Below are 17,763 nucleotides of genomic sequence, written 5' to 3'. Positions count from 1 at the left end.
CAAAACTCAATGAAATAATAAAATTCATTTTAAAAAATTAACATCTTGAATATCAAGGGAAATTACTGAAAATAAGTTGGGATAAAAGGGAATAACACCTCTAGAAACATTTGGTACTAGTCAAAAGTACCAGCCAGCCTTTGGTACTAGTCAAAAATAGAGGTGGCTGAATAGAACAGACTAAACAAGGGATAAGTAAAACAGAAGAAATCAATAATCCAATATTTCACAAAATAGAAAATATAAATTACTTAGTCAAGAACTCTCAATTTGATCAATATGTTGGGGAAACTAGAAAGTGATCTGACATAAAATAAGCTTAAACCAATACATTAAACTATATTCCCCAATACATTGAAGTGAGTGTGATTAAACATCATAATTTTTTAAACTTGGAAGAGAATAAGATTATATATTACTATGAATATGAGATAAATACTTAACCAACCAAGGTATAGAAATACATACAAAAGAAAAAAAATGGATAACTTTAGTTTCATGAAACCACAAAATGAACAAAATTAATGTACCTAGGATAAGAAGGGGAGCCCTTAAATGGGAAAAAAATTCTTATTAGATAATTTTAGTAAGGTCTTAGTGTCTAAAATATATTAAAAATTTTAAATGCATGTGAGGCTGTGTGTGTGTGTGTGTGTGTGTGTGTGTGTGTGTGTGTGTGTATCTTTGAATGTGTATGTGGGGATGGGGAGGTATATCCAGAAGTCCCTTCCAAATAGATGATGATGATTAAAAGATATGAACAATTCTCAAAAGAAGCAATTGAAAGCCATTAGTAACCATTAACAACAAATGAAATTCCAAATCCCTAGTAGTAAGAGAAATGCTAATCCATACAACCCTGGTTTTTACCTCATATGCTACAAATTGGCAAAGATGACAAGAGATGAGAATAGCCAATATTGGAGAATTTGTGGGAAGGGAGGCTCAATAGTGCATTGCTAGTCAAATTATGGTTCACTTCTTGTTGTTACTTGTCCTATATTCTCAAAAAGGACAATGATATTACAGATGTGGAGCCATGACATGCAAGTGAATTGGACCTGAGTAAGGAGATGCTGTGCAGTCACCAACCTCACTTTATCCTCTGGAAACATCTGGGTTCAGTGGCCAGGTGCAGATTAGGAAAAATAGAGGTAGCCCTGAATGCAATGAGAAACTTGAACTTTTAAAGTTTGACTGAGGTAATATACATTCAGTAAATAAGGTTAAGTAAGAAAGGTGAGATAAGTAAGAAAGTAAGCAAGAAATGACCTCTAACCTAATTTTTAAAAAAATCAACCTGGAGGGGGAAGACCCTCAGTTTCTGAACAAAATAGAAAAAAATTGCTATTTACAATCACTCTGAGACAATCAGGGTTCAAATAATGAACAAGTGGGGCTTTGCTTGGATCCTCTTGTTGGTCATGAATGAGAGCCATAGTGAATAAATGACTTTACTTAAAATGATTTCTCTACTTAGTACTATATCAATCAAAAATCTCTAAAATGTTACTTTATAAAATAAGAAAAATTGATTAAGCTAAAGAAACACAAGGTAAATAATCTCAGATGTGATAGTAATAACAACAAAAATATATGAGAGAGAAGAATATAACCCTAGCAATACCAATTTCAAACTATACTACAAAACAATAATCATTAAAACTATTTGGTACTGCTTAAAAAATAGATAACTTGATCAGTTGAACAAAGTACTAATGATGCAGAAGCACAATACCCCAGAAACGGTTTCTAACAAATTCAAGGACACCAGCAATAACTTTCAAAGATAATTGTTGGAAAAACTATGGCAGAAATTAGATTAGACCAAAATATCATACAATATACCACAATAAAATCCAAATGGAAACCTGATATCAAGGTGAAAATCAATATCAGTTTAAAAAATAGAAGAGTATGAAAGGTGATACTTTACACGAATATGAAAGGAAAAGAGTTCTTGACCAAACAAAGGATAAAGAAGAACAATTTTGATAATGATAATTTCTTTGTCTTCTTCTTCATCATCACCCCTACCAGTATTCACCAGAAATAATTATTGAATGTATAATTCAATATCTCAAATATAATTCATATATCTCAGATCACAAATTGACAATGAATCAAAATAATTTTAACAACAAACTATTTAATCCAAAATCCCCAAACGATAAACTATCATTAAAAGTTACAGTACTGCCATGGACTTTTAACTCTATTCATACTATGAAAGATAATAAAAGGAGTATAGTACCAATAATATACTTTCAAATTGAGCTGCTAAAAATGTTTGCATCCAGTGGTTGGCAATCCATACGTGGAAATGTAACTATTCCATTTTAAATCATAATGGGGCCTGGACCAAAGTTAATTCTCTGTTCTGGCTCAAACTGTCAATTTAAAAGTATCATTTTTAATTTCAAGCCTCTCCTTCAAAATAATGATTTATTGTTTATATTTCAATGTATTAATCCAAATTTTTTTCTTATAATTTTTATATACATGCCCTCTATTCAACAATATTCATTTGACTGAGTGAAGAAACATATGTGTCTTATCATACTTATCCACATCTTTCTGAATGAACCATCCATATTAACTATGTATTTTAGAGGGTGGAAGATATACACTATTGCTCAATATGTCAGCAATCTTTAAAAAAAAGGTGTTCTAAAAATCATATTCTTGAGAGTATATCAATAACTAATAATTTGGGAAGATCCAGAATTTCTCCCTTTATTATAGTTCTCATTTCAAAGTTCAATCTCTTGAAAGATTACCATAGAATTAACTCTCCTCAATCTTGGTCAGACCTCACCCAATCTTTTATTCAGGCTTAGGTAGGGATAAATTATTTGAACAGATTTCCCAAATTTGGGTAATAGAAGTTACATTATCAAAGTTAATTAGTATAGGTCCAGACCCTCATTGTAATATTCATTCTCTCATTAACTCTTCACTAATTGTCACCCTTAGGAATTCCCTTTTCCAAGGACATATAAGCCATGAGCCCTGTGCCATGATTATCTTTGTTATTCAAGAGTGCCAATGACCTTTTATTAAATTGGTAGCATTATTAATAAAATGACTAATTACCCAGAAAATATGCCTCTCGAACTTTTTGACTATAACTTGTTCAAAGATCTTGAATTCATACATAAATTCCCTTATCTTCCCAGATCCTAAAAAGTTTTATCATTTCTATTTTATTGATGTGGTAATGACAACAACAACAAAGCACAGAATGATGTCATGATAGATATATAATGAATTTGGCATTGAAATGAATTGGGTTTGAAATGTACTTTTTCTATTCCTACCTTTTTATATGCGATCCAATCAAAAACCCGGTCAATGTCAGTGGCCTGGATGACCTCTTGGGACACTGGGTGGGAGCTGGCCAGGCCATCCAGTAGCATCACTTCATGAAGCACATCAGTCAGAAATCTCTGTTTTTCCTGCAAATACAGTAGATGGGATCAAGTCATGGGTGACCCAAATTATGTACATTATGTTCATAATAACTCAAAAATTATATTTATCACTCATAAATGACAAAGGACACCAGTTTCTGATAGCGAATATCAACTTTGACAAGATGCCAATAAAGGTAAACTATATAAGAGGAAGTGAAATTATTGTAAAAGAATTCAGCTGAAATGAAATTTCAGAACTTGATTAGTAAGTTTATAACAAAGGTAAATAAAAAACTTAATTTGTACTCATGTGAGGATTGAAATACCGGTTTTAAAGTTTAAGGTAAGTCTGCTATCATCACTCTGGCCTAATTTAAGCAGTTTCAATGCTGTTTATGCCACAGACATATGCACAAATATGCATATTTGCTAGAAGAATTTCACAGGATTGAAAACAGTAATAACTATGAAAATATGTTAAATTAAAAAGTGATATTTTTGCATATGCATATGTATAGAAAATAATAAGCACTTAGTAAAATGATTTACTCTGTGTTGTGAAAAAGTCAAAACAGATGGAAAATTTTTAAATGGTTTCTATTTCATATACTGTTTTAAAATATTTTCATATGCTCTGTATTAAGAATATGTTGTGACATTTGAGATGTTCTTGGCACACAGTCAGTACTTATATGTATTTTTAGTCGTTTATCTATGTTCTACATTCTTTTTAAAATGTTCTTTATGTTTAAAAAAGAAAAGGTAATTCTTCAATAAAATTTTCTTTAGGAACAGGCTGAGTGTTAGTTAACAGTAATGCTCCTAACAGCTGTCTTGGTCAGCTGTATCACTAAGAGAACAGGGAACAAGAGAAAGTTCATTTCCTTTGCATTTTTAGTCTGCTTTTAATTGGATGGGCAAAAAAAAATTTCAAATGTCAGAGGTATGTGTTCCTGTGAGTTTTCATTTTGAGAAGAATGGGTTGGGCAAGGAGAGTCTTCTGCTCTCTTAGTTGAGTGGAAATTGCTCCTAATTAACATTATGGATACTAGAGATATAAAGTGAGAGCCCAAGTTCCTCATTCCTACCTAGCTTAGTGAGGAAAGCCTCTAGGCTTTGAGTCAATAGGAAAAGTGCAGCAAGAATGCTGATTCAGGAGTAAATTTTGCTGGCAAGCTTGGTGAAAGGAGGCAGAGAACTGGCCATCACTCTTATTCCTCAATTCTGCTGCTGATTCTGGGCTAGTACCCAAAATGATTTGGGCAGTCCATCTTGTAAGGCAGGATCCTGCTGACTGTGTCCTGTGATGGGGTGGGAGAAGGCAGACACCTGGGAGGAGGAGGGCCATTAAAGAGGTGTGAGGCACAGATATGTGTCCAAACAGACTGGCACCCTGGGGGGCAAGCTACTCATGGCACACCTCTGTCGAGTATTGGATGAAGAACAGTAACTGAGAAGTGAAGCAACAAAAGAAAAGTTACGTGATACTTAAGTATCAAGAGATCTATCTTCAAACTGACTGGATTTTTGTTACTTTAAAATGTGCTCGGAGAAGTATTCTATTAGATCAGGTAAATGGGGGACAAGTACTGGGTCAGTGTTTCACAGGCATAACTGGACTAACTAAAGAAATTCTCTCCCCTAATACAGGACAAGTCTTTTTCTGTAACCTTGGAGACCTAACCAGGTAGAGATCTACCTGGGACACCTAGACTCAGATAAATAAATGACTAGTTCAGGGATCATACAATCCAGAAGACTGCAACGCTTGAACCCAGGTGTTCATGGCAGAGCCAATTTTATTTCTACTATGCTGCCTTTAGTCTACATACTAATTGAAAATGTATTAATTCTACATTCTGATGAAAAGTTTATACTTTTATCTCTTGGCTGTATTTCTGTCTCTCTGCCTCTGTATCTGCCTGTTTCCTTGTCTCTCCATACCTCTCTGTCTCTGTCTATCTCTGTCACTATTTTAGTCACTCTGATTCCATTTGTCTGTCTTTCTGTCTCTCTGTATCCATCTCTCTTTTTATGTCTTTTTGGTTCCATCTGTCTCTCTATCTCTGTTTCTCTTTTTCTGTCTTTCTGTTTCCATCCGTCTCTGTCTCTCTGTCTATCTCTGTCTCTCTTTTTCTGCACTTCTGAAGGCTATGCAGAAGCTCTCGAAGATCCTTAACAAGCTGAAAAAATTTGTACATGGGCCTAGAGGAAGGTTACATTCTTGTTGTCCAAGGACCAGCTGAGGGCATCAGCCAAGCTCATCATCATGCTAAGCTCATCAGCCATTTGGCTGCAAAGTAATGAATTTTTTGGCCACTGGAACTCTCAAAGACTATCTACTAAATTGTCAGGGGTTTGTTATCCACACTGGTGGCAAGGAAGTGACCATGCTGAGGAAATCACAGATTCTTAAAGTGCTAAATTGAGAGTAGTGTAAATGGACCAAATACCCTGAATTTTCAAAAACACAATAGAGCTTCAACATTGCCCTATTTAAACCTCCCTACCCAACCCCCCCAAAAAGCTGAGACAGACCAAATCTTATTTTTTCCCAGATAATATCACCTTTAGGCTTGAATTGAAAGATAAAAATTAACATTTTAGGGGTCAATGATTTAAAAGTGATTGTGATTTTTAAATATGTATATAAAGTTCATGAATTTTGGGGAAAGTACATTAATGTCACTCTGCAACTGAGCAAAAAAAAGAGAATATTAAATGTCTAACTATACTTCATCTTGTCTTATGATCATTTTTCCATATGAAAAATCAATTTAAGATTTGTTTGTCAAATAGTAGATTAAGTGACATAAAGTGATAATTTATAGGTACATTCACAATGTATTTGTGGAAATTCAATGAGCAAGCTAAAATACAAATTATAAGATGAAATTAAAATTATTTGTCTCAAAATACTTTCATATTTAAAAAAACACTAAAATGTATCACAAATGAGTCACCCCATCTATCTTCATTACTTAATAGAAACATTAATTTAAGAGTAGCAACTCCATGAACATATATGTTTAAAAATATCAACTGAATTTTAGGTATAGAATATTAATGCCTCAAAACATTAAACTCACAAGAGACTTGAAATGCTGAGTGTTTCCTAAACAAACTAGTCTTTGCCTAGAAATTCAGTGAAATGCAAAATATTTAGGATGTTTAAGTCTTTAGGGAAAAAAAGTCCAACTTGCCTATTGTTCTCTCTATTTAAAGGGAAAGATAATTAGATAATTGGGGAAACAAGTTTTAGTCCAAAAAAGAGAGTAAAAGGATAAAGGTCCAAAAGAAGAATATTCACAAAGGTCCAGAAGAAAAGATTCCTTAAACTAAAGAGGTAAAAGAAAAATTTTAGCCAGAGGCAAATGCAGTTTAATAAAACCAAAGAAAATTCCCAAGATATACAGTTCTAATACTTAATAAACACTATCACTGTAAAATGGGAAATAAACTTCCAAAATCCAGGAATGTCTAAATAGGGGACCTCAACAAGAATAGAAACATATCAATAAAGTTTCTATTATATGCATTGCAAAGTTCACAAAAGAAGATTAAAGAATAAAACCAAGAGAAAATACAGACTAAGAGAACCTCAAAATTAAGAGAAAAATGAAGGACCACGCCATCTACTTTGTGACTACATAAGAGTCTGATTAAAATCCCTCTCACTTAAAATCCTTTGGGAATAAAGTCAGGAGAAGGAAGCATGGATCTACCAATTCATGAAAAAAAAAAAAAACTTGTTCTACTTTGAGAGAGTTTTAATTGTTAGTAGGAGGTTTTTTTTAAAAATAAATCTGCCTTATACAACTATTACTCATCAGTACATCAATCAAGAATTTATTAAGCACTTAAAACGTCTGGATCTGAAATTATAAAAAAAGTCAAATAATCCTTCTAAAGGATTAAAATAATAATTTCATCCTTCATTCTCTTAGAAGACCATGACATCAGGGAGGTGATGCCATGGCATGCATATTTGGCTTTGAGTGAGGGGGGTGGTAGGCTAAGTCACCAGCCTCATTTTCTACTCCAGAGCCATCTGGGTCCAGTGGCCAGATATAGATCAGAATAACTGGAGTTAGCCCTGATTGCAAGGAAACAGGGTTAAGTGACTTGCCATTTTATCACCTAACTTCCTAGTTTTAGTGAGTATTCACTATTAGTAGATAGAGCACTGTCCCTGGAGTCAGGAGGACTTAAGTTCAAATGCAGCTTCAGACACTTGTGACCTTGGGCAAGTCATTTATCCCTATTGCCTTACAAAAACAAACTATAAATCCTCTACATGGAGTCTGATTAAAACACTAACAACTTTCTTATAGCAAGTAAGTGATAGATAGAAGGATAGAGAAATACTTTAGATATTTATAAAGATAAAAGAAAGGAAAGAACATTTATTTATTTAGTTATCTCCTACGTACCAGTAGCTTTCTCCAATGTACCAACCTCTCTAAGACTGGATTTCAACTCAGGTTTTCTTGACTCCAGCATAAATAGTTGTATAACTCTGGGTAAGTAACTCAGTTATCTCAACCACAAAGTGATGATAATAATATCTAGTTCACTATTTGTGACAATCATGTGAAATCATATTTGTATGGCTCTTGATTTTCAGGAAAGATTAATTCAGAGATAAGCAGAATTTTGCTTTGAAGAAAACTGAATTCTAAGAGGTGGAAGGAATCCATTTTAGAGAAGGGGGACAGTAAACTGTAGAGGAATGATCAATTGAGGGGCAAAACAAAATCTATATATTGATATATCTGCATTATGATCTAGCAAAGGAGACCAAAGAGTGGAGAGTAATGTAAGGGGAGAAACAGGAAAGAGCAGTTTCATAAAAACCCAAGGAGAAAAGAATGGAGGAGGGAATAGTCAATAGTGTCAAATGATAGGAAGAAATCAATTAAGTGTGAGGAGAGAGAAAAGCTCATTGGATTGGGAAATGAGGAGATTTTGGAGAACTTTGGAAAAGACCACTTTCAGTAAAGTAGTGAAACTGGAAGCCAGGTGACAACCAGTTTAGAAATAAGTAGGAGGTGAGGAATTGGAGGTAACAAAAATAGATGGTGTTTTGTTTTGTTTGATTTTTTTTCCCTAGAAGTTTACCATGAAAAGAAAAATATCTTTTGAACTTTAGCCAGAAGAGAGAACAGATTAAAATTTTCTTTAAGTATAGAAGAAAGCTAGGCATACCTGTAGACAGCAGGGAAGTCACTAAGTGGAAGCATAATTGTAGGAAACCAGTAGATAAAGAGAGATTGAAATTTAGAAAGAAAAGGAATAATGAGAAGGCAAAGGCTCAGAAGAGACAGGTGGGAAGGGGATCAAAGACACAAGTTAGAAGGATTTGTGCTAGCAAAGGACCATTTCTTCTGAAATTAAAACAAAGAGGAAAAATGTGGAATGATGTTAAAGCAATTTGAGGTGTAGGCAATCAGGTTAGATATATAAAGTGGGGTCAGAGTTTGGACAGTCCCATAAGCTATAATGAACTATAATGGTGTGATAAAAAATTACTTTAGGAAAATTAATCTAGCAGCATTGTACAGGATGGTTTAGAGTATCAAAGACTGACAGTAAGGAAGCACTATTATAGCCATCTGAGTGTGATAAGTATTTATAATAAGGAAAGTGTTGGCAGCAAGAAGAATGAGAAAAGTTGACTGTAAGAGAGCATCTGGGGAAGAGTCAGTAGGTATTAGAGGATTTTATCCACTTGGTAGTTGAAGAGGAAATAAGAATTAAAGATTATTCCAACATTTTTAACCAGGCACACTTCTAAGCAGTGTACTTATAGAAATGGAGAAACAGAAAGAGAGAGCCAGTTTATGGGACAAGTTAAAGCATTTACTTTTAGATCAGCTGAATTAGAGTTAATGGTATAGCATCTAAAAAGAAATGAGCTACAGACAGAAGTAGTAGAGACGGAAAATTTGCAGATGGAAATTTTCAATAATGGTTTGCTGGAAAAATATAAAACAGAACAAGAAACAAGTCATAGAATTATAGGATCTTAGATTCAGAAGGTAACACAGAAATTCATGGACTGATGGATTTAGATCTAGAAATAATTAAATCTAATTCCTTCATTTTACAGATGGGCAAACTGAGACACAAAGTAGTTAAATTAAATAGCAAGTAAGTATATGAAGTCAACTGATAGAATCTGTCTCTAAAGAAAAAGTACTCTACAGCACTCCCAAACAAATTTTAAAAAGAGAACATCCTGTCTCCTTGCACCTTTAGATAGCTTTAATTGGTTAAATCTCATTATATTGAACCAAAAAACCCCAACCGTAATACTCATTCATTGTCCTAGTTTTTTGTTCACTGGTGTTAAATAAAACAACTCAAATGCCTCACTCACATGCCAACTCAAACAAAAGTTGACTGCAACTTGCTCCTTCCCCTCTTTGCAGATTTTCACTGCAAATTGCCCAAGTTATTTGCATTAATGGAGTATAAGAAGAGAATTGGACATCTTTCCTTAGTTTCCTAACACAAGTGGAAGACCCTCTTTGAAGGATTCATTGGAATATATGGACAAGTAGCACATAGATCAGGAAGGTAGAAAGACATCGTACTCCATGTCAACAAAATGGCAGCATAACAAAAAATGGCAGCACAATGGAATGAGTAGATGAAGTTCAGGACTTGGAGGCAGGAAAACTTGAGTCCAAATTTGTCTTCCAATATGTATTATCCATGTGATCAAGGAACAGTAATTTAATCTTTCTAAAGTTCAATGTCCTTATAGAATAACAGTAGTCATACAACCAACCTCAGTGAGGTAGAGGAGAGACCATTTTGGAGTGGATAGAGATCAGACCTCAAAGCAGAAGACTTTGATTCTAGTCCTGCCTCTGACATATACAGACTAAATGATCCCAAGCAAGTCACTTAAGCTCTCAATGATCCAGGCAAATTTCTAAGAAGGTGCCAAACCTAAATTGACAGAAAGGAAAAATAACAAATATTGGAGGGGGATGTGGGAAAACTGGTATAATAATTCATTGTTGGTGGAGTTATGCACTGATCTAACCATATTGAAGAACAATTTGGAACTATGTCCAAAGGGCTATAAAACTGTGCATACTCTTAGATCCAGCAATACCATGACTAGAGCTGCATCCCAGTGATATCATAAATAAGGAAAAAGAACAAACATGCACAAAAATATGGCAGTTCTTTTTTGTGGTGGCAAAAATTGGAAATTGAGGGAATGTTCATCACCGAGGAATGACTGAACGAGTTGTAGTATATGCATGTAATAAAATATTATTAATCTATAAGAAATCATGAAAAGAAAGATTTCAGAAATACTGAAATGCTATTGAGTGAAGTGAACAGAACAAGGAGAACTTTGGGCACAGTAGCACCAATACTATGTAATGATCAAATATGATAGACTTAGCTCTTCTCAGCAATGATAAAAGGCAATTCCAAAAGACTTGTGATAAAAAAATTGCCATCCATGTCCAAAGAAAGAACTATGGAGTCCGAATGCTGATAAAAGCATGGTATTTTCATTTTTTAAAATTTTTTGTGAGGTTTTTTTCTCATTTTTCCCTTTTGTTCTGATTATTGTTTCACAACATGACTTATATGGAAATATATTAACTGTGATTGTACATGCCTAACTTATTTCAGATTACTTGCTTGAGGAGGAGGGAGGGAATGGAGAGAGAGAAAAAAATGGCACTCAAATTCTTACAAAAATGAATGTTCAAGATTATCTTTAATAACTGGAATTTAGTAATTGGGAAAAAATCCAAAACTATTATGTAAAAACAAAGACCAGGTTGTACTGATATTGGTTTCCTCATTTTAAAGTTCTCTATGTGAAATTTACCTAGATGATTGTTGTGAAGATCAAAATGTGTTATTATATATAAAGAAGTCTGCAAACTAGGAAGTAACTGGATAAATATAAGTTGGTCAGTATTTTTAAAGAGACAATATTTAATGTAATGAATCAGTCAGTGGATATGTACTAAGTCTCTACCATGCAACAAGCATTTTAGGAAAATTACATTCTTATGTCAAAAATATAAAAAGAGAAATGTTCTCAAAAAGTAGTGTAAAATTATTTTTGCAGATAAATTAAAAATAAAAATAAAAAGTAGAATAAATATTGCAAATATATCACTTAAGAAATGGAGAAGAAAAGCATCGATAGGTTCTATAGAGAGTCTTTTGGGGACTATCCCTCCCCCCCACCAGGGGAGCCTGTTCACAACTACTCTGACAGACCAAAGAGTTAATGTAGTAGTATGTTGTACATTTTTCCTTAAGCTGTACTTGACCTGATAGACCTGCCCCATGCCATCCAGATCTTAAATTATTTTCATCTGACCTAACATTACACTCTAAGGTTTTGTCCTCTACCCTATTACTGTCCCCAAAACCACAGGTTCAATCCATCTACTCTGCAGCTGAAATCACCCATAAGTGTTGTGTTCACTAATTAGAATGTGAGCTCCTTATGAGCAGGAACTATCTTTTTTTTTTAAATTTATACTCTCAGCTCTTATCACAATGTCACAGAGTAAATAACTTTTTGTTCCATTCTAAAAAGCATTTTAATATGGCATCTTAGTATTAGAAATAAAAGGGATCTCAGAGGTCATCAAACCCAGTCTCCTCATTTTATAAAGGATGCTACCAATAGTTTGTGCAAGTATTACTATAATGAATCTACAAATTACTGCTTTACTAGATGCAATGTATATGTATGTGGGAATTGGGGTGTGTTGGAAGATTATAAAGAAATATGCCCTTTACTAGTTTATGATCTAGAAAGAGAAATTTACAACCTGGTTCAGGAGTCCTTATTTTTGTTGTATCATAGACCCCTTTGAAGAGTGAAGTCTATACACATTTCTCAAAATACTGTTTTTAAATGCATAAAATAAATTATATTTAGATAATTACCCAAATGCTTTTTAAAATAATTTCATGTGCCCCAGGTTAAGAATCCCTAGTAAAGCTGTGGTGAGAGAGAGAGAGAGAGAGAGAGAGAGAGAGAGAGAGAGAGAGAGAGAGAAACATAAACATACATATATGAATATGTAAACTATAGCTGAAAAACAGATGAGTTGATTTCAAATAAATATTATGGTTTTTATGATTTCTTCCTATAGAAATTCTAGCTAGATGAATGGTTATTCCATTGCCCTTCCCTTTAAATTAATCTTGGATCAAGTGTTCAAAAACATGAGGCCCTCTAAATTTCCTGAGTAGCCATGGCCAAAAATATCTACAAACTGAGGATGATTTTTACAGGCTAATCTTATGAAGATTAGGGATATTCTTATCCACAAGGTCCATTTCTAGTCCCAGATTAAATGACTTAACTCAGATGGCTTAAGTTCTAAGAAAGAACCTGTGATCTTTTCAAAAGCTTTCCATAATTCATGGTTACCTCCGTGTCCCCAACAAAGCATAAATTATAGTGATACTATGTTGTTGCTGTTTTGACATCATGCAAGTGGGTGGTTTGCCTATTACTTTGTCCTTTAACTTCATGCATACTGTCACAAAGAAAAAAGTAAACAAACATAGTTTTGTGGTATTGAACAATACTTTAAAAAAGTCATCTGTAAAACTCAAATTGAAATTTAGATTTGTGTCTGTCAATCAGCCCATTTACTATTCTGGGATTCTATATAACCCATATAATATATTACATATCATGATTCCTCTTTAGTATCAACAATGTGTTAACTATTGCTTAGCCAAAAATTCCTTAAGCATACCATAACCAGTCTATTTGTTTTAGAACAGCTAAATTTGATTCCTATAGGAACATCTTGGGTGATTTTCAAATGAGTTCACTGATTGCCCAAAATTACCCACAACACACATCTTCATAAGCTAGTGTACTTTAAACAAAACTGGGTTAGAGGTTTCATTGCCTGAAACAGCACCATTCACCATTTTCCTGTTTTCTCAATTCATTGATAGTATATAAGTGGATTATGGTATGTCTTATATTATCTATATAATTTAGATATACATAGTATATAATATAAATTATCTGAAAGTATTTTTAAATTAAACTATAATGATCTCAATACCATTTGAGTATTTCTTAATTTTTAGGTAATAAAAGGATCAAAAGTTTAGAACTGGATAGGTCCTTGAAATGTATAGGCTCTTAGAGTCATGGAGGTCATATGGTTTAGCCCAATAATAAAATTCTGATAAAGAAACTGAGATACAAAGAACTCATCCAAATTTTCTTAGTTATTTAGTAAGCATTCAAACACAGTTTCTCTGATGATGTTTTCCTCTATGTACTATGTTTACTCTTTAATTTGCTTGTGTCTTAACTTCTCTCATTTAAAGTTCCTCAGACTTTTTTCTGAGATGCCTTTCCCCTCTTTATGTCTTCATCCTAAATATGATTCTTATTAAGAGCCTGTCCAAAGTAATCTTTTAATCTCCATAATGAAACTAATCCTTCTTTCCATGTGTACCTTAGCTTCTTTGGTCCTCAAAATGTCAAGATTTCCTATACGACCATTATTACATTTACCCATTTTCATCTTGAATTCTCTATTCCACACTGATAAGACATTTAATCAGAATCAAGTATCCTCTATAAGGTCAAATTTTTCTTGTACTTGCCCAAAGATTCCATAATTTACTCTCTCATGAAGAGCACCAAGATGGATTTCAGACAGAAATAAAAAGATTAAGATTAGGAAACATTTCATAGAAATATAAAATTTAAACTTTAGAAGGTATTTCAGGAAACTTGAAATGCATTAATTTGTCTATACGTAGTATCTGGTTCTCTGGAAACATAGGAAAGAAAGTAAAAATATCAAGTGTTCTTTGTTTTACAACTGGTTATGCCACTGATTTACCCTTGGCAAGTAATATTACTTCATCATCTGCAAAATTATTGATTAAAAGAAGAAAACTCAAATCTTGCTTTATGTTTATTTATTTTAATAAACAAGAAATAGCTAGGTGACATTGTAGAAAAAGTACTGAATCTGAAGCCAGGATGATCTGAGTCCTAGCCCAGCTTCAGATATCATTAGCTGTGTGGCATTGGGCAAGTTATTTAACCTCTATTAATCTCAATTTCCCATCTGAAAAATGAGAATAATAATAGCACCTACTTCCCAGCACTGTTGCAAAGATTAAATATTTGTTAAAAAAATCAGGGAGAGGGTAGTACAATGTCTGGCACAATAGGTACTATGTAAATATTAACTATTATTATTATTATTACTATTATTATTATCTAAAGAATATCAGTGGGGAAGGCTAGCCATAATGACGGTGTGATCCTGGGTAATTCACTTAAACATTTAACACCCTAGGTAACTCCATAAGGTGATATTTTTCAGAAATTATTCTGATTGACATTGGTGGAGAAAGAGTTTCTTCAAGCAGTCAGTCAATAAGCATTTATTTATTGTGGGCCAGGCACTATGCTAAGGAAAAAAAAAAGCTGTCCTTACCCTCTCATTTTCTAATGGGAAAGAAAAAGTATAAATAAATAGGTTGAATAATGTAATATGTCACAATAGCCCATTAGACTTAAATAAAATTTAGCAGATCAAGTTGCTATTCTTTCTCTAAATAACATTTCAAACCCATGACAAAGAAACTGGGGTTACTCCATTTTTAGAGGTGTAATACCATCTCAAGGAAAGACTAGCAAGTTATTTTTTTTAGAAATATATAGTTCATCCCTATTTGAGAGGCACTATAGCACAAAAAAGAAGGATTCTGAATTGCAGGATTAGGATTTAAATCTTTCTTTTTTCATTTATTACCAGTAATCCTCAGGTAAGTCATTTTTTGGACCTTAGTTTTCTCTCATATAAAATTAGGAAGTTTTGAACAAGATGATGTTTAAAGTTCCTTCTGGGTCTAAAGTCACTTACATCATCTAACAAAATATACAAATACACCTTAAAGGTAAAATGTCACTATATAATGATAATATGTATTTTTATAAACTCATTATCCAAAATGACAAACTAAGACTGAATTGGGATTTGAACTTTTAGTACAAAGATACTCAAGAAGCATTCATAACTAGACTCAGCTTATCCTGTCAAAGTTCTACATAAAGTATCTCTCTCTAAAGTGAATTCTTTTTTGTCCATTAATTTTCCTTAGGTAATTGAATATGCTCTGGGAAAAAAATTTGATACCTAGATATAAAATAATTACACAGAAATGAAACAAAAAATTTTAGAACACACATTTAAGGAAAGGAATATAACTTGCAGATTAACCATGAACAATAGCACTGACAATAATGATAGTGTCAAAACTCAAAGCAAGGAACAAAATAATTAAGCCATTCTTATACTAAAGAAGATAAATAATTAGATATGTAAGAGAGAGAAAGCAGATAATTTGTCATCAAAAGCCTCTGATGAATTTATATGATTTTGAAAATCAATCTGTATCTGTTTATAAAGATAGATATATAAAAATATGTATGTTCTGGAGCCAGGAAGATCTGCATTCTATTCTATATTCTTCATCTATCTATCTATCTGTCTGTCTATCTATCTATACACATACACACACACACACACACACACACACACACACACACGTAGAGTTAGTATGACCTACATTCAAATCTGATCTCAAACACTTCACTAACAGGGTGACCCTGAGCAAATCACTTAACTTCTTTATCTCAGTTTTCTCATTTAAAAAATGTTTATGATAATAGTGCTTACTTTCCAGGTTTGTTACAAAGCTTAAAAGTAAAATAATACCTTATTTTATATAAAATAATACCTTATCAATAATACCTTATCTTAAAAATCTTAAATAAATGTTAGCTATTTTTATTCATCATCATCATTATTATTAATTATATGGGACAAAGCAGTTTAAAACTCATTTTCTCTTTTAATTATTAAAAGTCTAGTTAATGGAAAGTTGGGGTCTGGGACAAACAGGTTCAAATTCTGGCTCTGACATATCCTGTGACCCTGGGTATCTAACTTCTCAGGACCCTAGACAATTCACTAAGGGCATCAGCTGCAAGTAACATGCAGCCCTGCTTCACTAAAGTCTCTTCATTTGGGAGTTTCAAAGTAGGTGGTACATGATCCATAATGAATTGTTAAAAGGGAAGTTTGGAGCTTTCAAGATATATCGTTAATCTTTTTTTTTTTTTAGATAGACTGTTACCATGTTATTCTCTTCCAAAAAATATTCACTTGAGTGACACTGCAAGAAATTAAATACTGGGTTGAATTAGCTCTGAGTTTGAGCTAGTATAGTATTCTTGTAATCTTATTACTGAATATTACTGAAAAGCAAAAGTCATGCCTCAACAAGAACTACAATAATATTAATCAACTCTCATAACTTGTAAGGAACATGGTGTTTAATAAATACTGTTGATTATTTCTTTATGAAAAAAATTGTTAATTTCAATTGAACAAAGCTCTTCATTGAGTTCACTTTCCTTAATATTTTAGGCCCAACACTATTACATTGTTGGTGGAGCTGTGAACTCATCCAACCTTTCTGGAGAGCAATTTGGAACTACACCAAAAGGGCAACAAAAATGTGCACAGCCTTTGATCCAGCAAAACACTTCTGGGTCTATACCCTGAAGAGATGATGAAAAAGGGTAAAAACATCACTTGTACAAAAATATTCATAGCAGCCCTGTTTGTGGTGGCAAAGAATTGGAAATCAAGTAAATGCCCTTCAATTGGGGAATGGCTTAGCAAACTGTGGTACATGTACGTCATGGAACACTATTGTTCTATTAGAAACCAGGAGGGATGGGAATTCAGGGAAGCCTGGAAAGATCTGAATGAACTGATGCTGAGTGAGATGAGCGGAACCAGAAGAACACTGTACACCCTAATAGCAACATGGGGGTGATGATCAACCTTGATGGACTCACTCATTCCATCAGTGCAACAATTTGGGGCTATTTGCAATGAAGAATACCACCTGTATCCAGAGAAAAAACTGTGGGATTTGAACAAAGACCAAGGACTATTACCTTTAATTTAGAAAAAATAAAATGGTATCTTATTGTCTGATCTTGCTATCTCTTATACTTTAAGTTTCTTCCTTAAGGATATGATTTTTCTCTCATCACATTCAATTTGGATCAATGTAAACCATGGAAACAATGTAAAGACTGACAAATTGCCTTCTGTGAGGTGTGGGGGAAGGAAGGAAGATTAGGAGAAAAATTGTAAAACTCAAAATAAATAAAATCTTTTACTACAAAAAAATTTTAGGTCCAAGTTCCAAAATTTTGGCTTTTTTTAGGGGTTAAGTGTTTTGCCCAAGGTTACATAGCTAGGTAATT

At 33.3% G+C, this 17,763-nt stretch overlaps 1 protein-coding gene across 1 annotated transcript in view; it reads right to left on the bottom strand.

The window, feature by feature from the left end:
• TRHDE (thyrotropin releasing hormone degrading enzyme) overlaps nt 1–17,763 on the bottom strand; it is a 475,008-nt gene that overhangs the window by 212,751 nt on the left and 244,494 nt on the right. The window contains exon 6 of the mRNA XM_074220778.1: nt 3,321–3,458. Within this exon, the coding sequence (XP_074076879.1) occupies nt 3,321–3,458 (138 nt within the window). The remainder of the gene's footprint in view (nt 1–3,320; nt 3,459–17,763) is intronic.

The sequence above is a fragment of the Macrotis lagotis genome, chromosome 2 (genome assembly GCF_037893015.1).
Source record: "Macrotis lagotis isolate mMagLag1 chromosome 2, bilby.v1.9.chrom.fasta, whole genome shotgun sequence".
In the NCBI taxonomy this organism is placed as follows: Eukaryota; Metazoa; Chordata; class Mammalia; order Peramelemorphia; family Peramelidae; genus Macrotis; species Macrotis lagotis.
The sequence above is the reverse complement of the archived record's forward strand: the minus strand, read 5'-3'. Positions and strand labels throughout refer to the sequence as shown.